At 37.7% G+C, this 25846-nt stretch overlaps 1 protein-coding gene across 5 annotated transcripts in view; it reads left to right on the forward strand.

Annotated features, from left to right (window-relative positions):
- Positions 1-25846, forward strand: part of edil3a (EGF-like repeats and discoidin I-like domains 3a) — a 253694-nt gene that overhangs the window by 201616 nt on the left and 26232 nt on the right. For all 5 annotated transcript variants that reach the window (XM_036598750.1, XM_036598752.1, XM_036598751.1 and 2 more), the window contains one exon: positions 24285-24440. In XM_036598750.1, the coding sequence (XP_036454643.1) occupies positions 24285-24440 (156 nt within the window). The remainder of the gene's footprint in view (positions 1-24284; positions 24441-25846) is intronic.

Consider the following 25846-nt stretch of genomic DNA (forward strand, 5'->3'; position numbering starts at 1 on the left):
CTGATGTTGAATGATTAGTTCTGGACCAAAGTTATCAGATGGTGCTTCATCACTCTGGAGAAGGCAATTCCACTGCTCCGAAGCCAAACCCTGGGGGGGTTTATACCCCATCCTATTCTATTAGCAATGCTATTCTGTGGAGATTATACAAGCTGTCTGTGTGCACAATGGACAACTTCAAATGTCTGTGTTTCATAAAGAATGGCCAATATATTATATATTAAATTACATATATTAACATATTATTGTGTTACTGTTAGCTTAGCACCAATATACTAGTGTTACAATCACAAAGAGATACTGGTATAAATTAGCGTTATCATAGCCATGTTTTTTTCACCTAAACTATTCCTTTAAATTAGCTGAATTCACTAATTAGAAGTTGTTTCTGGATAGTTTTGGACATATAGGACATTTACTTCCAAAATATAAGCTTAGTATTGGTTTATTTGTTTGCATCACTGCAAAATCTGGAGATGTAGGAGGAACTTTTATAAACTGTTCCAGGTGAAATATTCAAGTGAAGTGTCATAATGTATCTTGGACTGGCTTACAAGAGCAACTTCCACACAGACTTTGAGAAGACTGTGGAAAAAAAGCATTTCAAAATATGATAAAGTCAAAATGCATTATTTTCTGTGTAACAGCGTTCGAGTAGAACTGCCTGTGGTTCATATTTTTCCGTAAGGATAGATTTATCTTTTTACGCTGTGTTTTGGAAACGCTGTTCTGTTTCTGTGACTGCCATTCTAAATGGCTTGGGAGAAATGCTGTTCTGCTGAGTTTTCCTACAAAAAGACCCATTCACGGTTGGATATCAAACAAGAGAATAAAGAAGGCATTTACCAAAATGTTAGACTCCTTTTAATGTGATTATTTCTTTATTTTTTCCATTCAGTGGCCTACTTGAGGTCCACCTACTTTATACATTCACTGTACAGATCTGTATAGAAATTTTGCTTGACAGACATTACTATTTGCTACCCACCTTCTACCTCATTCATCTCTGGTCAGTTTCTGACCAGATATTATTTAGGTGGTGGATCATTCTCAGCACAGCAGTGTCACTGGTGTGATATTGTGTGTTTGGCACTGATACAGGTGTATCAGCAAGTGTATCAGTACTCTCTCTCCTCTGTCTTCTTTGTATTAATAATAAGACTATTCTGGTTGCACTAATCTACCAGCCCATTAACACCCTGTTGAAATTGATTGATGTCATCATTATTCGTCAACAAAGCTAATAACGTAGAATCATGAGAACATTTAAAAATAAAATTATTTGGTTCCTGGGCTTTACAGTCATTTGTTTACAATGTAAACAGAAGCAAATACACACATAGACCTTCAGAGGAGGCAGATTCCTATGAAGTGAAAGATAAAGTACATATATTTTTTCATTTTTATTTAAAAATAAGCATCATGCTTGTTGTTTCAGGACTAAAAGTAAAATGTATCAGATTAACCAAAAGGAAAACATCAGCAGCACCATGACAAAGGCTTTTGCTAAGCCACTGTAAAACTACTAAGAGGTCAAATATTTGGTAATATGTCTAATTACAATCTTCAGATAAAACACTAAATTTATTTTAAAACCTTGCTTTTGTCTGCATTCAATCTAGAATACCCAATAATATTCCTGTGAATTGCTGTTATCTATACACTCACATGCTACTAGAATCCCATAGGGGAGCTAGTAGAAATGAGCATTATCATAGATTTGTTTGTTTTTTTTTCCCAGGTTTTTTGACCTAGACATATATGGGCCAAACTGAAGGCCTAACACTCAGTCATGGTTCACTGCTAGTTTTTCTCATGTCAGTATCATTGCTGGATTAAGGATTGTCTATTACCCAAAAATATCTAGCCATGAGTAGTTCTATGATCAGAAACTGACCATTGAAGCAGGACTAGAGCAGTGGTCACCAACCCTGTTCCTGGAGGTCTACCTTCTCACAGAATCTGGTTCCAACCCCAATCTGCCACACCTTCTCCAGCTCATTAGCTTCTTCAGAAGTCTTTGATTGGCTGGATCAGATGTATTACTGTTAAGTAAGGGGTGGCAGTGGCCTGTTAGATGCAGGAACTAAACTTTGAAGGAAAATAGATCTCCAAGAGAAGAGCTGGTGACCACTGCACTTAAGGATGGCTCTTAGGAACTCTGTGAAGCAAATCATGGGTTACAGTCTTAAACTGCACAACAGCAAGGTGGACGTACAACCTAGCTGTCTCTAATAAAGTGGGTAGTAAGCATTTAAGTAGTAAATCATATTTTGAATGTTTCATAATAATGGACTATATTGCTGTTTATTTCACTGTAGACACGCAGTACATCACCAGCATAGCAAAAATCTGAAAGAAGCACAAACAAGTCGAGTCACTTGTGCCGTAGTTGTAAGGCCACGCCTTTTTAACTCCCTTCCCTCAGTCCCCCCCTGCTTCTTCACAACTGAAAGAGGTCATAAACAAGCTATTTGTGAGTTTCCACTTTCATTGCTAATTTGTCATCTGATTGCTCCATGTTTTCTCAGCTAATTATCTCCTGTACAGTGATAAATATGTGTGCTGGCTTGTCTGTACTTGGACACGTAATTAGGTCTGCCTCGAACACTTCTGTGATGTGGCCAGCCTCCTGTATTACGGCTTCTGAAGATGCCGCCTTCCGTAATTGGCCCTCGTTAACATTGCCCGCAGTGCAAAGCAGCAAAGCTGTAGTCACAAACCACTGCACTGTCTCTCTGATGTATTGCACTCATTGCTGTAACTTATACAGTTGTCGTTAATGTAGCAGGGCAGTTGATTTAACACTGCACCTCTGGCACAGTGAGGCCTCCATTTGTCTGTATTTTCTGAGTAGTAGGTGGCCCAAAGTACCTGAGAAGTTGAGAAATAATCCAAAGAAAAGTAAAACATTGTTTTCTTCCAGGCTGCTATTTTACCGGTGGTAATGGATTTAACACTGTTGTTTACTCCTTCTTCTCACTTACTAAGTTGCTGGTAATTCTTTCTGCTATTAAGTATTTAACGCTTGCACTGTGGAAACTTTAAGCTTACACAGATGAAAGATATTGCCCTAATGGCTGACAAATGGCATGGATCATTAAAAAAGGTTCACCTTTTCTGGATAAAACACCCCCCTAATTCAAGTACTATTGGTCAGACTGTGAATCTGAAGCTGTGAAAATGAAGCCAAGGAGCATTCAAAGGAAATTAGTGATACAGTTATGGACGTGCGCAAGACAGGAAAAGGCTACAAAGTATTATTCAAGTGTTTGGATATCCCAGGGAGCACTACTGAGGAAATGGAAGCTGCATCCTACCACCCAGGCACTGACTAGACAAGGCCATCCCTCAAAACTCAGCATTAGGGCAAGAAAGGGACTTGTGAGGGAAACCACAGAGAGGCCAACAATCACTATGAAGGAGTTCAGTGGCTCAGAGTGAAGTGAAGGTGCACCAGTCAACAATATCAAGAGCTCTGCCTACAACTGGCCTGTATGGGAGGGTGGCAAGAAAGAAGCCATTACTGAAGACAAACCATGTCTGGAATTCGCCAGAAAGCATCAGTGAACCAGCGTCAATGTGGGATAAGGTTTTAGGGTCAGTTGAGGCAACATGGAGATTTTTGCCAAAATCCTAAATGTTGTGTTGTGCAAAGCACTAATCATTCCTCAACAAACACCATCCCAACAGTGAAGTATGGGGGTGGCAGCATTACGGGGATGCTTTGCATTTTTTTGAATTTTTGAATTTTATTAAAATTAAAGGATGGATCCCAAAATTTAAGTCCAGATCTCAATCCAATCGAGAATCTGTACCACTATTTGGAAATTGCAGTCTGCAAGTGTCACCCAACCAATATGAACAACATGGAGCAAATCTGGACAACCTGGATGAATCTGATGGCTTTTAAGGGGGTTGAATACCTTTACAAGTCAGTGTGACCATAATATTGCTACATTGCTACATGCAAAATAAAGAGTATGTTGTTGGATTAGTTTTATCATTTGTGCGCTCTTGTTTTTTTTTTTCATATATTTTTTTCTTTTTTATAGTTATAAGTAATATATTCAGTTTAGGATTTAAAATTGCAAAATTATTTCATATTTTAAGATTTAGTGTAATCACAGTATGCTTTTTTCCACCATCTTACTGCATTTACTCTTCACTCTACTAGTTAATGACATAAGTTGCAATTACTTTTCCTCTTAGGAAGAAGAGAACTATTGTTATGTGATGATTAGACATGACTAGAAGAGCTGTACTTTTAAAGCAAACTAGAATTGAATGCAAAATTTGAACACACCAGTCAAATTACTTTTTTGCTGATTTTTTTTTAGGTGAAAATAAGTTAACACATCCTCTATAGAAAATAAGAAACATACAAAATATTAAATGTGCATGAAATATAAAATGAGCACTAGTTTGTTCCCTTTAGAAGATGTGTACTTATTTTCACTTAAAAAATGAACAAAACATGTCATTTGCTCTGTGTTTTGTCATTTGATGACATAATTGTAACTATGCTAGAATGTAATGAGAAAAAAAATTATTTGATTATGTAATTAATCATGTGACTTCTAAGCTTCTATGCTAAGCTATTTCTTGCTGGTGCACATGAAAGTCAGGTGCGCAAGTGTGACGCGCTACCAAAACGAACCTGCAGAAGCTCCCTGAGGAGGTAGTGCTCTTACAAATTGTTCCCTGTCTTTACTCAAGTGTTGGAGTGCAGGACTGAGCCATTAATTAGATTGATTCCTGCAAGATTGATTCCTGTTAGATTGCACGCCCTTGATTAACACCGGCAACTCCGCTAACAGAAACATGTGTTTGTGTTAATCAGAGAGCTTCCTGTAATTGCTCCAGGTTTACAACGCTGTCTCACCGTGTAACCTGCCGGGCGCTTCCGTCATGCCCTTCACCAAATCAGTAATATACATGCAACTCAAAGCTGTGCTACGTGTTCCTTGTCAAAGCTGTTAGTTGGATAGGCCAACTCAAACAGGGTATTAGAGGGATTTTTAATAGTCTCTGGAAGCAGTGATTATGCCTGGCTAAATAAAAGGTAGGAGCTGCTTTTGATTAAATGTCACACATGAAAAATGAAGCATGACACATCACTGTTAGAGCTTAAGGAGAGCAGTGCTAGCTGTTTCGGATTTGTAAAACCTGCACTCTCCTAAAAATAAACGTGCCAAGAGAGGTTCTTTGGAGCAATACCACTTCTGGTTCTCTAAAGAATCTTTCAATAGAAGGGCTTTCGAAAAACTTTTTTTATGAAAAGTGTTTAAAGTTTAAAAATCCTATAATGTAAAGGTCGTACATCAACTAAAGGTTTGTTTAAGAACCATAAGTACAAGCCAAGAACCACTTAGGAAATTTTATTGTTGTAGCTGAAGCTACAATGACAGGCCTGGTCCTACAAGGGTGTAAAAGCATGCACTGCACCCTAGGTTCAAAATTTTGTACTAAGCCTTATGCAGTAGTTTCCGGCATAAAGAGGACACATTCTGGTCCATGTGTTAGGTATGAAACTGGCATGCAAGTCTCAATGTACAGTTTATACTGTGGAAAAGTAAGGGACTACTGTTAATTTATTTAAATATAGTTTTGCAATCAAAATGCCCATATAGTACAAGTTATTAGGTTGGTCAACATTAGAAAAATGCAGGAAACATATTTAAAAATAAATTACACAGAAACCTCAACCATTGAATATAACATCAACATTTTCAGTAGTTAGTGTTTCCACATATTAACTTTATCTTATCTTTCATTGTTTGCAGAAGATTTGGTTTTAGTATTGCAAAGAAATTTTACAATGTAAGGAATCCCCAATACATTCAATGGCCAGTCCGTTCTGAGAAAACCAGTAGTTTCTTTTTCATTATTATGTTTCTTTTTCTCAGTAAGGGCTTCTTGACAGGTACACATCCTTTCAATCTCATAGTGTTGAATTGTCTTCTCACAGTGGAGAGATGGACAGAAACATAACTTGGACTTATTGGCCATTTTGGCTGGAAATTTAACAAATAAAGGATGGTCTCTGACTTCTGCACAGTACTGTACACTTGACATAAATTATCAGTAGTGTCTCAAAGTCAAAGCCTTCCTTTATGGCAGCAACCATAGTGGCCAGATGTAGACACAAGCCCCATAAACAGGTGCTGAAGGAATGTTTACCAACACAGCAACACTAGTTCTACTCTCAGATCTAGATATTTGAGAAGGCTCAGGTAAAATGTGCAATATGCACTCGTAATTGTATGCACTTTCACCTTTGTAGAATGGCTTAGTGTTAAAGAACATTTATTAACATTGCTTTCTCTTTGTTAGTTGGATTTTCTTTTTTGTACAGTTTGGTTAGCTAGAACTTCAGTAAATTAAATCCTGCATCAAAGTTCTTTTTACTTTGTGCCTTGTTCCTTTAGGAATTATTGCATCCTCACTTAAGCTTTGGGGAAAATGCAGTCAAACAGCTTACCTTTCTTACCTTTTGCAGACCAGAGAGCTGTAGCATACAGAGAACTTTTTAGGTATGTATTTCATGTCTGTGTAGGATGAAGGCTATAATTAGCTTACACAGCACAAATATGTCTAATAATGCCTCAAATGTCCGTGTGATCACTCCAGAGTGCAGCTGTATTTTGCTGAGATTAGCATCACCAATGGTTAGCTTACAGAATTTCTGCTAATGTTGGGAAAATGATGTGAAGTGAGTAGGCGTACCATCATGGACACATGGAAATGAATGTCCCAGTGTTTCACTCTCATTTATTTATAATGCACCAGTGAAAGGATCTACTACCTACATTTCCATATCCAAAGGATGCTTTTTTGTCATTTTTTTTCATTAGGCCAAAGACACTTATTGTCAGATTTACCTCTAAAGCTATTGAAATCTGCATTGCACATTAAAGTGGACTCAGATACAACCTTCACTACCGGGTGAAACAGCTTTTTTATCATTATTTGTCTTATTACCCTGCTGCACACAGGAATCGATATGAACCCAACCTGCGGCCATGTTGTCTTGCTAAACTAATTGCAAGGCGGTATGCGATGCAGTCTCCAGTTTTCCAATACAATTATCATGATGCTTCAGATCCCTGCCAAATGGAAGGGCTCTAACAAATGTTCCAAGCCATTTAGTTCATTGTGCTTTGGATAAATGTCATTTGTCTTGATGTTTTTGGGGTTGTGGACAAAGATTGGGGTGTTCACATGAATGATGTGGACATTGCCTGTCTACTTGTTCTTCTGCAATCTGCTTGTCCATTCTGAATGGGGTGCTATGCAATGAGGCTTAGTACAGAAGTTAAGTATAGCTCAAGTGTTTTCTTATACTCGCAGATTTTGATTTCACTTTCAATATACTGGTTTATTCTTCCATCAGTGTTGTGCTGTTTAACTTGGCAGTTGGCATCCACAAACTACTACACTTATCTTTGACTCTATTGAATAATTTTGGTCGTCACTACAGGCTTCGAAATTTATACATATCATAACCCTGAAATTACACCAGAGAGGTTATAAGTGAAGAGACAAGTCACTGGTTAAAATATGCATATGAAAGCCTGTGACACTCAACATGGCATCTATTTACAGAGTAAGTCCAGCCCTTCAGTTAAAAGAGCCAATTAGCTTGGTGGTTACACCGCGAGCAAAGAAGCGTTGACAATATTGTGGCAAAACAGAAGCTCCCCCTCATTGTGGAGATACGCACAAGCACAGTAGATGGAACAGCCTGTAAAATCATTTTTTTGTGCACTATTGAGCCAAACGCTACAAACTATTTCTGAGGTTTTTGTCAGATTTTACTGATGATTTCAGATATGTTTTTGAAATGGTAATTTGATATTCAGTTTCGAGTATTTTGGTCTCTCCCCATTCAGAGAGAGAGGAGTCTGGTCTTGTATGGCTGGAAATAACTGCCCGGTGGTGTTGCAAAGATGGCCACAGAGTGATTTTGTTATATAGATTTTGGACAACACTTACTGTCCACTTTATTAGAAGCAATGGCCTTGTACTTTTGCTCACTGCCCACCAACAAGGTCCACTTACCTTATAGGTTTACTATATAGATGTACAATTACTGACTATAGCCCATCCATTTTCAGCCACTCTCTACTCCATCTACTTACCTTGTGAAAATAAACACGCTTAAGGACATAAATGGTATATTTGAAGTGTACAGAAAATTCTAAACGTGTGTTTTAATTTCATGTATTTTTAAAGTAACACACTTTAAATTTTACCTTAGTGCGCTGTGTAAGGAAATGCATTTGAATAACATACTAAAGCATGCTTAAACAAAAGTATATTTAATGTCATCACATGATTATTTGGAAGTATATTTTAAAACAATGGCTTTTAAAGTATGCTTTAGTATATTGCAGTATATTGGAGTTTACTTTTAAAATGTATAGTTAAATGCAGTAGAATTTGTGTCTTAACAATCACTTAAGTTAATTTCAGTGCTCCAGAAAAGAAGTTGTATAAACAGAAGATGAATTTCAACTTAATATTAAATATAATTTATAAAGTATGTATAAGTTGTGCTTATTTATTCATAATAATGTATTTATGTGTATACTTATGTTTTATAAAAGTACATTTAAATACATGTTTTATTGTTAAATGTATTATTGGACCTAATTTTAAAAAGTATATTATAGTGGCAGTACAACTCAATAAACACCACTGATGTGTAGCAGTACATCCAGTAGTATGTTTAAAATACATTTCACGTGTAATAAAAGTTATGTCTACAAATAACATACTTAAATCTACTTAAGTGCAACTTAGGTTGTTTGAATGCATTTACCTAAATGCATTTATCACTTATCATCACTTTGTTACAATTTAAATATATACATACATTGTCATAAGCTTTTCCAAAATGATATACTCAATACGTATTAAAGTATGTTTAAAGTGTAAATATTAAAATTGTGCTTTTCATATAAAATATACTTTTGAAAAGTGCACTAGCTGAGTTTTTCATTAACCAAGGAATTACTGGTCAATGTCTGAGCACAGGAGTGCTGATGACCAGGTCTGATGGACCATTCTCAACACATCAATGACACACAATAGTGTCATGGTAGTGTGTGGTGCTGGTACGAGTGAATCAGCCAGAGCAAAGTTGCAGAGGTTTTATACATGGCAGTTTCACTGCCAGATTGAAAGAGGTCCACCATCCAAAAATATCCAGCTAAGAGCAGTTCTGTGGTCAGAAAATGGCCATTAAAGAAGGATAGCTAATAAAAATAAAAATGGCAACATATGGGCTGTAATCTCTAATACTAGAAAGGTGGACCAGTGGCCAGTGAGTATATAATTAAGTCAAATTGTGAAATGCAACTTGTACATGCATTATTGAAAGTCGCTACACATTTGCTGGCCATCTTCTGTTGCAGTGTTGTAGTGCACGAATGTCACATGAAGATGACTTGGCCTAACGCTGCTTGAGTATTCGTAAACAAGCACAATGAACAACGCCTGCTAGTCCATTATCACGTCCTTAAAGATGAGACTTGATGGCTTTGATCTGAACGTCTCAATCAATACTCTGAGTCAGATAAACTGATTGATTGCATTGAAATTGTTTAATCGATTCATTAAAATTTAGTCAGTGACTTTATTCGGCATGGTTTTGGCTCTCTGCAGCAGTTTGATTTGGACAGTTATCAGCCTGATAGTTCTGTTAATTAGTTTGTTTATTCTGTTAATTTATTTATTTATTCTGTGAACAATTTCAAGTGTATGTGGCTGTTTGTTTTTTGGAAGTTGTAATATTCTGTCACTTATGTGGACTTTAAAAAAAATAAAAAAAATTCTGTAATTCTTTGTGAAAGTGAGACCATATCATACATTTTTGCTGTATTCCAGGGGTGCACAACTCCGCTTCTGAAGGGCTGTTGTCCAGCACAGCTTGGAGGTTTCCCTACTCAAATATACCCACTAAACTCAGCAATTAACATGTGAGTGTAATCAAGTGTGTTTGAGCAGGTAAATCACCAAGCTGTGCTGGACAATGGCCCTCTGGGACTGGAGTTATGCACCCCTGCTGCATTCTAATAATTTCTCCGGCGGTTCCCTCAACATCAACATTCACTGAGCCTTTAAGATTGATATATGTAAACAACCTCTGTTCTGATTTGCTGCCCTATATTGTGTCTTATTCAAAAAGCAATCCGAGCTGAAAAATTGCTTATAGTATCAAGGTAGGTGGGCGGGTCTAAACTGCTGCAGGTTGAAGAGGTGGGTGTATGTGAATGTGGTGATTTTGTGACCTCATAAAAACAACCAATTTAAAATGGGCTGTTTTTGCAATTTACTATCCATATATGGATTGTGTGGACTGGATGATACATTTTGGAGCCAGAACTGTTTACATATTACATCACTTTTGTTGAAAAAAAGAAGAGGTACCACTTTAAAATAAGACTACCATTATGAAGCATTTATGAATGGTTTAGCAGTAGTCGGTCCATGGTTATTAGTTAGGTCATAAACACTTTAAAAAGCATTAATAAGCAGTTATAACACATTAATAAAAAGGGCAAAAGTGAGCTGTTATATCAGATGAATATGAATATGTGATGAAGCTCACAGGTGTAAAGATCAAATATGAGGTTTAACAGTTTAAATGGTTGAGCGTTCACTATTAGGCAGACAACAGACCACTGAGGTCTTCATCCCCTAATTAATAACAAGTAATAAACTCATTTTAAACCATTCATGAACACTTTATGAAGGTAGTCTTAGTGTAAAGTGGAATCAAAGAAGATTTGGTTTTCAATGATATTTTTAAAATGATGCTACACTGATAGTGCTGTTTACTAAAATGCTACAAAAAAACAAGACTGAAGTTTCCTTTTGATGTTGATGATGGTGTTTGACGTTGATTCCACTTCACTCAGTTTCCATTAGCAGGAGTGTTAATTTGATTAGCTCCTAATTGAATTTACCACAGGGAGCATCATCACAATCGCACCCATGAACCTGCTTCCATTCTTAAGCCAGGTTGCTTTAAAAGGATTATGTCACTGCACTGCTTCTATTATAGTGAGTAAAGTCTTATCACTGTGTACACATTCTCACCTGTTCTAGCGGTTGCCGTTTGATGAGACTGGTTTCTGTGAATGTCAACAGGCAAGGCAGGATTCTCTCCTGTGTTTGTACATGCATATTTCAGCATGTGTGCTCCCTGACTTGGAAGTTCAGGAACATCTAAGCTGAGGTGTTAAAGTGAGGTAATGAGGCATGCTTACTATAGAAGCTTAAGGGGAATTAACCCAAGCCTGAGCCACGAAGGCCCTCATGGACGTGTCATGTTAGGTATGATATTTTTCACATGCATCCGAATTAGCATGTTTGCTTTGTGTTCTGTTTGTTTATCTTTTTAACAAGCCACCTTAATTCTGTCTAAACATTGCTGGTCAGGAGATGGCCAGTTGTTTACGCTCGGAAAATTAAAATGTTGGAATGGTGCAATGCTGAAGTGTGTGATTTGAATTTAATATTCTCGTTATCTCGTCTGTTATCTAGGCCAGTCTTAAGAAACAGTTTGATTATGGGTTGCCTTTGATGTTCAAGGAAAAAAGTCATTTATATTTATGTAGTAGTTTTCCAATGCCGGTAAACTGCTACACATGAGGTGCATAAAGTACAAATGCAGTGTACACATACTTTGTCTTGTTCAAGTAAAAGTGGGAGGGGGTCCTGCAACCAAGGCATAGCATCAGACAGGTTGCTGGCCTAGGAAGCCTCGACCAGACTAGAAATGTCCTTAGCCCTGAAGGGGTAGCGTTTTCATGCAGCTGAACACCACCAGTCCAGGCAGCCCCACAACTGCAGTGCAGTGTCATCCAAGCAGCTGAGTGCCTGTGACATAGTGTACAACAGGCAACTGGTCCAGGCAGACCTGTATTTGCAATACAGCATCACTCAAGGACCGGTCCAGACAGCCTCATTGCTGTGATACACTGTCACTCAAGTGGCCGGTCCAGGCTGCATCATAGCTGCTATGTAGCGTCACTTGAACAACCAGCCCAAGTAGCCTCTGAGTTCATAATATTTCTAAAAGAAAACAGAAGAAATTATTACATTTGAGCTTTAAACATCACAACACCTGGTTTCTATCACCACCGCAAAGAAGTGAGAGTCATTTCTCAATGAAGCATTTCAGATCAACCCACTCTGAATGACTCTGTTTACATCTTAACGATTAACATCTGAAGAAATGTTGCTCAATCAGAATGGAATTCCCTTTTAACCCCTTAACATTCCAGACTTATTACATACTAAAGCGTATTACTCAGTAACTACTGGGACTTCAATGCAGACTAATAGAACTTTTCTTTGTTATAGAAGTGTGTAATAAAATTTTGGGCCTGCTGGCAAGCCCATGGCTTGGTAAAGGGTTAAATCTCATTGTAGCTCATTGAAACGAGTGGAGAAATTGTGTCAAAATCAGATTTTCATCTTTCAATCAACACTAAGTAAGTAGTAGAGGAGATTTCATTATAACTTGAAATTGAACAGTATAGAATGAAAAGTGATAACTTCCATGGTTGTGGTTAAATAGCCTTTTGTCTATGGCTAGTTTCATTCTGTATGAAGCTCATACCTCTGCAGTTTCAAAAGAAAGCAATAAAACCGTAGCTATTCAACTCTTCTTTGCCATTATGGGCTAAACCTGGCTCCCTAAAGAGCATAAATTGCTTAGCATGTTCACTGACTCGCACGTTTGTCACATTAAGATCGTCCTCAGTCCGTAAATGGATGTGAGGCATGGCTGGTTGAAGCGATTGATTTCCTCCTGGGAGCAGTAGGTTTAAGTGATTCATTGCGGTAAAACAGGCAGAAGTGATTTTACAGTGGAAAAGTTCTTTAACATCTATCAAAAGATCTTCAACTGCAGCAGTAACTCGAGCGAACCCATTCAAGTCAATGAGCAGGCCTCATATTTTACTCCACGTTAACTAAAGCCGATTCCTTGATTTAAGCCTCGCTCTTAATTGAACGTGTCCACACTCAACGTGCATATCCTTTCGCAAAGGTGCGTTTTATGCTTTGAGTCGTCCTCTGCAGTGCACAGAGCTGAGGCTTCACTGCTGTAAATAATACATGAAGAAGAAAACCGGCATCTAACCGAGAGGCTGTCAACTTCATTTGACTTTGGCTGCTGGCTCCAAATTGGAGAATATCTCTCTATCTATCTATCTCTCTCTCTCTCTCTCATCCTTCTTTATTTAATGCTTTTTACGTGTCTCTGCATTACACATCTCTCTCCCACCATCTCTGTCTTTCTTCTCTCGTTTACTCTCCTTTTTTCTCCCTTCATCTGTCTGTTTTTACCACTTGTTCTCTCTCTCTCACTCTCTCCCACCATCTTTCTTTCTTCTCTCTCATTCACTATTCATCTTTTTTCTTTCTTCATCTCTCTCTCTCTTCCCCACTTGTTTCTCTCCCTGTCCTTCCTCCTTTCTTTTGTCTTTTATGTCTCTCCATTTCTCTTTTTCTCTCTCTCTCTCTTTCTTCTACACTTCTATCTCTGTCCCTAAATCCTTCTTTCACTTCTCGTCTCTCTCACTGTTTTCACCACTTGTTCTCTCTCTCACTCTCTCTTCCACTATGTCTTTCTCTTTCTTCTCTCTCATTCACTCTTTTTTCTCTCTTCATCTCTTTCTCTCACCCCGTCTCTCTCTCATTCGCTCTCTCTCCCTCCCCCTTTCTCTGTCGTGATTTTTTCTTCTCTCTCAAAAGAGATGAATGCAGAGAAGACTTTCTCTCTCTCTTTCTCTCATTCTCTCTCTCGCTTCCTCTTTTCTTCCCTTTCTCTCTCAAAAGAGATAAAGATAGAGAAAAGGCTCTCTCCCTCCATCTAGCTCTCTTTTCCTCTCACTCTTTCTCTCATTCTCTCTCTGCCCCTTCCTCCCACTATGTTTTGCTTCTCTCTCTCTCTCTCTGTGTCTCTCTCTCTCTCTCTCTGTGTCTCTCTCTCTGTGTCTCTCTCTCTCTCTGTGTCTCTCTCTCTCTCTCTGTGTCTCTCTCTCTCTCTCTATCCTTGTTTTGTATTCAGTTTGCTAAACAGTGGAACTAATTGATCTAAGAAGGATGAAAAGAGAGAAATTTTAAGTGTGAATCCATGCAGATGAAGACGGCTTTGCCTGGGAGGGACTGCATGGTGAATGCAAATATCACCTCACAAGGGATTAATTGGTTCGGAGTCTGTTTTGGGGGGTTTTCTCAGTCGCCTTCTTGTTGATGACAAATATTGCCCTCAGAAATCCTCAGTCTCAGTGCTCATGATCTGTCTCCTCATTTTGGTCACGGCTTCTTTAACCCTTAGAAGTTATTTCCATTGGTAGTCATTAGCGAAGCATGGAGTTATTTGATGTTCATTATTTCTCACTCTTAGCTCATTAAAACAAGCAAAGAAATACTGGATTTTTTTTTTTCCATGTTTTCAATTCTGTAATTTGAAATAAATGCAGTATTCTCAGTTTGTTTTGATGTTGGTCAAAGAATTACCCCAAATTTACCTCAAAGTTAAAACTATGTATGTTGAATAAGTTTCAAAGGTACATTACATTCAATTTCATATAGGAGAAAGGACATATTTATAACCTTTGTTTTTTTTTGTTTGTTTTTTTTTGTAAGTTTCCTAATGTTTTAAAATAGAATAATACAAAAGAATAAACTGAGATACCTGGAGTTCAGGCAGGGCATGTGATGTCAATGTAACTTACAGTGGACAATTATGTACTTACAGTTACAATTGTTCTGTACCTAAAGACCCTGAGGATGTTCTCTTGACAGTACCATCTCAATGATTGGTGAGGTACCACAGTCTTGTACCTTCTGGGAGTGGAAAGAGGCTTCACTCTCTTTTCTTTTCTTTTTTTTTCCAATAACTTTCAACCAGTCATTAACAGCATCATCCAACAAACACGAATACAAATGTGAAATTCATGCCAAAGCAAACTTCAACCATCACTGTTCAAAACAAATTACTTTTTCAGTGCTATTCTTACACAAACCTGTTGATACAGAGTGTAAATGTAATTTATTTTGCTTGCTACTATGTAATTAGATATGTACTAATGCATAATTACATGTAATAAAATAGTTACTAATAACATGACTTTTAAAGGTTAGGCTAAGAAATTTACTACAAACTATCATTGTTGAAAGTCATTAAAACATCGCCATCCTGAAGTAGGACAATAACAATACCAATCCTGTACATTCATTTCCTAGTTTTTGACCCAATATCTGCAACTGAAGAAAATCTAACCCCAAGATATGATACATATTTCAATTTTACTGTTAAAAGCGTTTATGCTTATTTTTCTATTGCTATTACTCTGATTTGTGTCCAGAAAGCAGAGGTCTGTCTTCCAAGCTTTCCCTTGATGTAGCAAGTGTGCCGTTAGCTCAGCCTTAGGGCACGAGACATGTCCAGTCTGTCATCTGTCCAAACCTGATCCCTGCTGATGTACTTCTGCCTCATCTCAAAATTGCTGCCTCAAAAATCACAGTAACTGTGTTTGCTTCCAAACTGAGAACCATTTTGGAGTGTTTATTTTTATGAGGTCATTGGTTAATTAAGAAAATACAGAAATATCTAGTTTTTCCAAACAGATTCTGATGATGAACCAATATGTGAGAGGAAGTTTTGAAAAACTACAGTGTTCTGCAAAAGCCAGAAACCAACCTCTAAAAGATTTAATTAATAGTCAAAATGGCCAATAGGTGAAAGTAATTCATTTTAAATCAGTAAAAGCTGAAAACATATTTAACAGAAAATTACACAAAAGCCTCAACAACTAAATATAATATGAACTTTTTTTCATATTTAGTGTGCCATTTGCCTTTATTACAGCTTCATTTTTTAGGAGACGTCTGGACTCTGGAGTGGTCAGTCCATTCTTCTGGGAACACCAGCAGCTTCTTTGCTTGATTTGCAAATTTTCTTCTTTTTTCTTTGTCTATCTCACAGTGGAGAGATAGAAGAATGGATTTTCTCCTATCATCTTATCTCTTAAAGATGAAAGTTTAAGTGCTGCTTATCTGAGGGTGACAGTTTTATGGTCTACCAGGTCTTGCATGGTTGTCCCATTATCTCTATATCTTTCTATATGTAAACTTTCCCCTTATCTTTACTAGTGGATTATCTTATGTCTAATCTCCTCAGAAATATCTCCTGATAAACGAATAACATGTCCTCAGTGACTGTTTTGACAGGACATTTAATAAATGAAAGGTGGTTTCTGACTTTTGCCCAGAACTTTACACTGGCTTTAAGTGAATATTTGTGAGTGGGCTGTTTTCCAGCTTTCCTAGCAGTAACCTTAGCTATCTGGAGGTTTTCTTAGTCTGTCTGGAGTTTCCCTTTACATATAATTTACCTGTTTACAAAAGAACAAATTAGTAAGTATGTAAAATAAGTAAATACATAAAGAAGTGTAATAAGTTGACTGACCTAGAATCAAGTCGACCAAGATCACTACGACTGTTTAATTAGCTAGGCTAGGTTAGCCTCATTATGCTAAGCTAGCCATGCAAACTTTAATTTTTGGAAAGTTTGAACATAACATACATCAATTTTTGTGAATAATTGCTTTGCCTGGCTGTAAACTTTGAATTAGAACTGTGATGTAGTGCCTTTCATCTGGTTGTTGTTAGCTATTTAGCTTTCAGCTTGCTAAAAGTTGTATCAGCAGTAACAGATGGAAAAGTTGGAAATATTAAGCATTTTAAAGAAGTTTTCTCCTATAGCTTATAAACAGCTTTGCCTGACCTTTCTTTTTTGGGTTTGAAAATGGAAATGCATCATAGTGATTTCTGGGCAAGTTGCACCGCTGAAGCTGATGCTTATGCTCGCTCGATCCCTCACCCCTCCAACGGCTCACCTAACACCCTTCAATTGAGTTCAAGTAATGAAACAGCCCTTAAGATGACATTGGGGATTCCCCCAAGGAGAAATAGTGAAGCCAAGTGCACGAGGGCATGTTTAAACCCGTACTGAAACAGGTGGTAGGTGTTTCTAATATAGTGGACGGCTAGAGCATGCTAATTGTTCTTGTAAATAAAACAGCTTCCTCATTTCAGCATATTTAATATGCTCAACACCATATGGCCTTTCTGCAGCATATGGGGCTTTCTCCAGCCAGATGAGAAGACGCAGTGAATACATCTTAGATGACAAAGATCGCTTTGACTGATTAGCCAACGTGTAGCGAGAACAGCCCTAGTGCCTAATTGATATTAACAAGCACTTAGATTTAGTTTATTGCAGAATGACTTCGAATCTTGGTTGGGCTGCAGAACATAAGACTTCTATGCAATTTTGCATCTGCAAAGTCATTCCTATTCATTGGCATGTAGTGCACACATCATCACCCACATGTGGACTTCTGGAGACCAGAATTGGGTCAGAATGCCAGGCACTGCAAATTAAATGAACCTTCAGTGCACACAATTAAATTATGCTAGCTTCAGGAACGCCCCCAAGCCCAGCAGCACGGCTGTGTGGAGCCTCTTTAATTTGATTTCTTTCAAACCAGTCTGCTAGGTGCTCCTGCCATTCCTGTCTTAAGTACCACTTTAGGCTCTCATGCTGCAGCTGTGCATTGGCTCTCATGTCAATGAGAAGATGCAGCCTTTTCTCTTCTACTCATCTAAACAATGACTGAGGCCTCACACAGGCCTGAGCCATTTCTCTAAGCTTCTGTTGGATTTGTCTGGCAATGGTGAATAGGTAAATCTTCTTAATTACCCCAAATTAATTTCCATGAGGCGGCAGTGGCTTTTTTCGCTGGTGGAAATAAAGAAACATAGGCAATCAGTGTTGTTAACGCATGGTCTGTCATGTCAGCCTTACGAATGTTTGGCTCAAATTTTGGTGCCAGAGGAAAACTTAAAGCAAAGATCACACACCTAGATGGAGGGATGATCATGAAGGTAATATAAGGACCTAAAGAGAGTCATTAGCATTAGCATCTATTCATTTCAATAAGATTTGCTCAGTGGCACATGTACCCCCACCAGAGTATATGATCTAGGCCTTATCACTTTTGCTTCATGGGGGCTTTCATCTATAATCAAAATTTGAGCCAGTAAGTCCAAATTTATGTGACTGATTGTGCTTAAAATGCAGAGAATGGACCGCTGGACAATGCTGACTGGCTGAAAGCAACTCAAATTGGTGGTCCTGGCAACGAAGCTGTTAATCTAGGCTTACGCTTAAGCAATAAAAGTGCTTTTTTGATGCTTTAAGTGCACAGGTGGCAATAATCTAATGGAAGTACTCAAGCTATCATTCAAAAACATGGAATTGCCTGTCAGGTTGATGTTATTTTATAGTCAATAATACAATGTAAATTTACATATCATAAAATCTAATCATTTGAAACATGTGAGGTGCACATGATTAACATATAGGAAGTAGCTTATACATTTATCTGCCATCAATAGGCTTTTTTTTCATTCAAAACTCTATTATATGATTGATCCTCTGAAATAAATTCAACAACATTAGCAGTGTCTGGCCTGTCCCTTGGGGTCTCATGACCCCCAGTCAAATCCCATGTTTTGTTCATGTGAAAGTAAGTGAACACATCCTCTATGGGGAACAAACTTAAATATGGCATTTGACCCCCAGTCAAATTCCATGTTTTATTGATGTGAAATAAGTGCACACATCCTCTACAGGGGATAAACTTAAATATGTCGCTTTTTAAATTGTAGTGCACAGTTTCTATTTATTTCCTGAGTTTAACATATTGGAAAAAAGATATATAAAATATAAAATATGCCATAACTTTTACATAGGCTATATTTTGTGTTTTAGTTTTCCCCCCAATACATTAAATTCAGCAAATAAACAGTAACAGTACTTTAACATGTAAGTGTCTTCTTTGTAGAGGATGTGTTTACTTATTTTCACTCAGAAAATCAAAAAAAACATGTCATTTGACCAGAAGGTGCCCAGACTTCTGTATATGACAACTGTATAGCTGCTAAACTACACACTCACACTCGCTACTAAATGCTTTACCGTTAACAGTTAACTTAGTAAACAACAGAAATTCACCAAACTCATGAAACTATGTTCACAATTTACTCACACAAAAAGACAAGAAAAGCCTGCAAGTGTTGGCCAGAAATGCTAATGCTAGTTTTCGAATGACTCCCCTGCACTACGGTACACATATAAAATGGTAGACTATTTTAGGTTTGGATGTCAGTATTGGCAGTTTGTAGTGAGATCCAGCCTCCAACCCTCACACACAGTACACAAGCTTCCAGGTGGAACAAAACAGTGAATCCAGGTGGGACAAAAAGTACAAAGCCTACAGTCCAATAATCGTTGACAATGTTTATATGCAAACAGAATTTCCTATACTGTTGACTCCCCGAGAAGCAAGGCATCCGGGCCAGAGTCAAAATGACATTATAAAAGCCTGTTGTCCAATAAGCATTGATTTTTGTTCCTCTGAAACTGCATGAATTTGAATCTGCCATTAACTCGCATTAAAGCCCAGCTTCACTGGGGTTCTATAGGCTGAGCTTCCACTGGCTTCCACAAACACATTCGTGCAGGCTATACTGTCTATCAGACACAGCTCACATTATAAAAAAAGAAACAGCACCAGACTGCAGTGGTTTAGAGTAGACATTTCACACTCTGAATTCAATGAAAATACTAAATTGCAGTAAGTGAGGAGTAACCACATTGCTAACCATCTTAGTGCTGTTTTTGTGAGATTTAAAGGAAATGCTTTTTATGTAGCCTGAAAGAGTCCATGTCCTACTTTTTTCTTGCATATTATTTTTTCCCCTTAATTCCACTTGTAATGTTTGTGTGGTTTTATGTAACAATAACAGTAATAATTCAATGACCATTTTCTACCTCTATTAACCCCTTAAATGGCCAGGGCTAGCTCAACCAGTTTGCACTGAAGTCCCTGCAGTTACTGAATAATAAATAATAGTATGTACTTATTTATATTACGTACTTATTAATAATAATATCATGCCTGTGAGTTAAGGAGTTAAAATACCTTAGAATTAAACAGGCTATTTTTGTTACTGCACCTTTAAGATTTATTATACATACACACACACACACACACACACACACACACACTCCAAGCTGATTTACTGCATGTAATTGAATGTGCACCTGACTTTGTGTCCAAGAAAAGAAACAATCACCAGGAAAAGAAATGGTATAATAATGCAAGTAATAGAGAATAACTATTGCTTAAAATGTGTTTTGTCAGAAAATGAGGGTGATTTTGAAATAAAGCCTATAGAGAAATGGTCCATGCAGGATTTTTACCATTTGACCACTAGGGCTAGTGGAGACTGAACTACCCAAACTCTGCCCCCCATGGGGGCAATAGATGAAGGAATGAGAGATGGCAAAGGATTGTGGGAGGTGTGGTCTGTTACAGCTGGCTGGGCCCTGTGGAGCCTTTTCCATTCACTCGTTTATAAATATGTATTCCTTTATTTTTTTTAAGCAAGCCTCAATTGATTGTATTTTTCTTTTTTATTTATTTATTTTTTGAGACCCACCACAAGCATCCCAAGCTAGGCCTACCCAGACTTTAAAGCATGTGCAGCAGGGTTAAATACACAGGGAGGTAGTTTTCAGCAACGCTGAAGGCACCTCACAGACTAGCCAGCTTATTTTCACCTTAATTCGGTTGCAGCCCTCAAAGCATGGGGTGCATAAGGTACAGAGCGCAGAACGGACTCTTTTTTTGTTTTCTTTTTTTTTTTTTGACAGCTACCTGTGACAGCAATTACAGGGCCAGCTTCAAGGCCCGGCCGTTGTTTTTTGGCCGCCGCCATGACTCATTGGGCAGAGCGAGATTAGCTTTGTGTGTGTAATCAAGCACTCACAGCCGGGCTCTGGCATGGCCATTCACCAGCAGCCCACTTTGTTTACTGCCACAACTAGCGCAATTAGTTTAGAAGTGTCACAGACGGCAGTGAGCAGGGGCAGTGCGTGGTGAAGGTCCAGCGGGGCTGTGTTGTAATGCCTAATCCCTATTGACATATTTCTGGAGTCGGCGTGGAATGTGCGGCGCTTTGTTTCGTTTTAGCAGCAGCATTGATCTGTGGTCAACGTGCAGTTTCTCTGCCGCAGCTGTGGAGCCTACACAACAGGCAGAGTGAGCTGGACCTTTCAGAGACTTTCCTGGTCTTTCTGCTAGACTCTGCAGAGGGCAGCTAGAGCACAACAGGGCAGAAGTGTTTTGTGTTCTTTTTTTTTCTCTCAATATGTAAAATCCAACAGAAAAATTCAGACATTGAGAATTATGCTTAAATGATATATAGCTATTTTCACTTAGAAAATCAACTAAATATTTTTTTCAAGGATGTTGTGGTCAATATTGTCCTGTACTTTTCCAAATGATAAGGATATCTGTAAATATGCTTTTTGCTCTGTGTATGTGACACAATACAAGGCAAGGCAGCCAGTCAGGTCAGAGGTCATTTACACATATCAGTACTAATAGAAAGGAATAGTTGCCTGTTGAATTCTAAAAGATAACGAGAGGTCAGAAAATGGTCATCTAAAAATGAATAAAGTTTTTTTTTTTTTTTTGATAAGTAAACCCACACAAATGTTAGAAAAGAACAGTCTACAAAATACAAAACCAGTGTAGAATAAGCAAAGAAATAAGAAAAGAATAAAGCTCCTTTAAGTTGATCATTTTTTTCCCCTTATTCTATGAAAACAAAGAAACAGTAAAAATGGTGCAGTTATCTTTATCCTGTCCTGTGATACCAATACAGTGGTAGAACAAAACAAATGCACTGCTCTGATTGTTTCATCTTTACATTCTGCTATTGTAGGGCCCCACATCTTATTTTCAGTGCATTAACTCCACCTCATGCATCCATTGCCTAGGTTCATCATCGTACCGCCCCAGCCTTATGCATGCAAATGAGCTGTATGACCTTTACTTTTCCATTTCTGCACAGATATATGCAGAGCACTGTAAACTATGCCACAATCTCAACATTTACTGCATGACAGATACATCGCTTTGTGTTGATTTCTTTGTAAATATTCGCTGAGTCTTCTTCAGCTTGCATGCCCTTTTCATTTGCTGCTGTGGCATGACTGAAAGCCAGGCTATTGCGAACCTGGCTCAAAAGGATGAATGGGATTCTGTGCATGCTTTAATTTGTCAATTCTGCTTGAACTGTGTCTGGTCTTTATCGTCAGCAGGGTAACCTTTGTTCTTTTGAATTTCTTGCTTTGAATCTCAGTTTTAGGTTCAGAATTTGGTAGGATTTCTATATACATGCTTATTCAAGCCAAGCTTCTGATTGGTTTGAGGAATGAAAACAAAACTTTTGTTCATATCATCTTATCCACAATTTAACAAATAGCCAAGGTGGGGATGTAATGGAATACAAGTATTGAGAATGCATATTCAAAATACAGAAATGAAGTGTGTGTCTTTCAGTCCAACTTTTTGTAAAAGCGGTATCCAGAACATGCAGTTATCACACACACAAGTAATCTTGATGCTTGTTTATTCACTATTTTAAATCAGTGCACAGCATGTAAAAACTCTAAAGAAGAACAAAGGGCAGATAAATGATCTGCTAAAGCCTGATTAGACTGATAAATCAATGTGATGATCAGTTATTAATCTCACTGTTACTGAGCTCTGCTAAAGCCTGAGTAGACCGATAAATCAATGTGGTGTGCTGCTTATAAATCTCAGTGTTACTGAACTCTTTTGAGTGATGACTGAACTGAACAGCCTCCTCAGTAGTGGACATGTTCACAAGTGATAAGCATTTGTGTTGTACTGGACCTGTGAAAGCATCATACATGTTATTAACTGAAAGTCTTATATTCACATAGACAGAATCATGTAGGAAAGAGCAAAGCTTCATTTTTTTCTCTTGACTGTGTGAACTGATGTATTAGATATCTCGCTTGCTAGTTACCTTAGCTTAACACTAGTTATGCTAACACAAAATAATATAGTGTGCTTTGTTGCATTCTGTAAACTTACACAAATGCCTACAAATCACACAAAATCATGCGCTAAATCAAACAAAGCTCATATTTGTCTCTGTTGAGTGGGAAAATATTGGCAATTCTGTGGAGGCTAGTATAAATGCTAAGGAAATTAGCATTAATTTCTTTTTAACTACCTTATGTCACATTAGCAAAGTAAATAAAGTTCTAAAAGTAGCAATCGACACAAACGTACCATTCTAGCGTACGTTCTGGTGCACTTACTGATGATGTAATAGTGCTTGGTGGCTTTATCCTCAACTGGAAGAGTAATTACTGTAGGCTGTTAATTACTGTAGGCTTCAGCTGCTTCAGTGTTACCAAAGACAGATGAGAACAAGCTTGAGTACCATTAAATCTTGTTGATACATATCAATATCTTGAGCAAGTACCACTGAACCATAAACTAATATACCTAGAACCATTCCAGTCTTCTGGAAAGGTTCTAGCACCATGTGCAATGGAAAGGCACCCTTACTGATTCACAAAATTCTATAGCCTATATGTGTCAACATGTCATTATCAGTACAAACACAACCACTGGTTCTACTAACCTTCCACACCTAATATGTAAATCTAACAAGCCTTCATAAACACTATGTAAAAGGAGTAGAACGGCCATTTTTAATTTTGTTCTAACAAGGTTAGGAACATTATGTTTGGGTTGGAATGCAAGAATGGAAATGTAAAAATATTGTTTCTGCTCAGTTTTTGAGCTCTGCTTTGCTGTCACACCATATCTACAGTTAAACTAGTATCATCTTTCATTTCAAACCACATGTAACTGAACTTGCATAACATTTTGGTGAAGACGGCGTCCTCAAATAAACTCCAACATGCCCTGTTAACAACCCCGCGACATGCTAATAAAGCATGCGGAGCAAATGAAAACATTAAAAATTAACTAAAATGCTAGGCCTCTGCATGAGAAGCTGCTGTGGCTAGCTGTTTCATTTCTGCTGAGCCCAAAAAGCGCCTAAGCCCTGTTGTTCAATATGCTGTGAATAATTGAAGCAAGGACCCCCCCTCCCACACTTCAACCCCCCCCCCACTCCCATAAATGAATTTACAGGGTTTTTATAAGCCCTTGTGGAGAATTAGAGCTAAGTGTGCTGACTGTGTTGAGAGAATGAAGCAATCATTCCCACTTCATACAGCCAGCCTTATTATCTCTCTCTCACTTTGTTGTTCACTCTCTTTCTCTCAGGTGGACATGCTCATGCCAACCAAAATTACAGGCGTCATTACCCAGGGGGCAAAGGATTTTGGCCATGTGCAATTTGTGGGCTCCTACAAGGTCGCCTTCAGCAATGATGGAGAAAGATGGCACATATATCAGGACGAAAAACAGAAGAAAGATAAGGTAAGCTTACACCCATCGTACCTTTGCTGTAGAATAACAATACACTTTATTACTGCTACACTACACTTTAAGAGAAGGTCTTTAATCCTTCAGGGCTCGTTCAGAAATCTACCTATTTTTGCTGTTCAATCTGATCTTCTCCAGTAACCACTTTATTTTTCAACGCTGTTGTTGTAAAGAACGTGATCTAACAAAGCTAAAAATTTGAATATAAATTGTCTGACATCAGTTGCACTGTATTGCTACTCTGTTTAAACAAATCAAAAATAAGCTTTTACCAATCTATTGTGGTCTAATTGAGATTGCACACTCAGAAAAAAATCACCAACAATAAAAGAAGCCTTGTGCATCTTTTATACAGTGACAGGAAACACTGCAGCACTCAGAAAGCTCTTCTTATTCTGGCCAACATGGATCTGCATCTGCCATAACTCCTCTGATGGCAGATTTAAGTGAGTTTAAATTGAGGAACATTACCCAATTATCATAATGAGGTATCGTAAAGACACTCTGTTCCTTGGGGTTAAAAGGGAATAACAGAGTTAAAAAAAAAAATTCTACATAATTAAATTGCTGAGATGTTAACAAATGATTTGATGTGAAATTGATGTGCATTGATAGGAACAGGGGTTGTGATGCCTAGAACAAATATACCACTGAACCTACACAAAACATCTGAGTTTTTATAAGTAGTGCTGATAATGGTCAAATTTAGAACACTACATGTGATAGTTTACTATATATATATATATATTCTAGCAAGCATGCTTTAAACTAGACATTACAGTAGTTATACACATCTGATGGCAGATTTAAATGAGTTTAAAGGGACATTACCCAATTCTCTGAATCAGTTATCAGCAAGAAGTTCGGTTCCTTAGGGTTGAAAGGAAATTACAGATTTTTTTTTTTTTAATTTCTGCAAAATTAAATTGTTGAGATGTTAACATCTCATTGAGAGAGGTTTGATGTGAAATGGTGCACTGATAGGAACCAAGGGTTTTGATGCCTACAATACAAATACACCAGTGAACCTACACGTAACTGTTGAGTTTTCAAAAGTAGTATTGATAATGGTAAAATAGTGTTCAATCTGAAAAAAAAAAAAATGGATATAAAAATAAAATTAGGCCAAAACATTATCACAAAACTATTGTAAAACAAAGTCTATCAGCATATTCCTAGCCATTTCATGTTGCTTTCTAAGAGGTAGCTATTCAGACCCCTGGTTCCTATCACCACCACACTGAACAATTTTGAGTCTGAGCATTTCACCTTAAATCACTCTGAATAACTTTGTAACTACACTCTAGAGGTTGTGATGCCAATGCTCTACTACTTTCTGACAGCATTCAGACAATAAGAAGAATAAACAAAAAGACGGAATGAACCATTTTCACCTCTGC

This window comes from Colossoma macropomum, unplaced genomic scaffold (assembly GCF_904425465.1).
Source record: "Colossoma macropomum unplaced genomic scaffold, Colossoma_macropomum, whole genome shotgun sequence".
Taxonomy (NCBI): domain Eukaryota; kingdom Metazoa; phylum Chordata; class Actinopteri; order Characiformes; family Serrasalmidae; genus Colossoma; species Colossoma macropomum.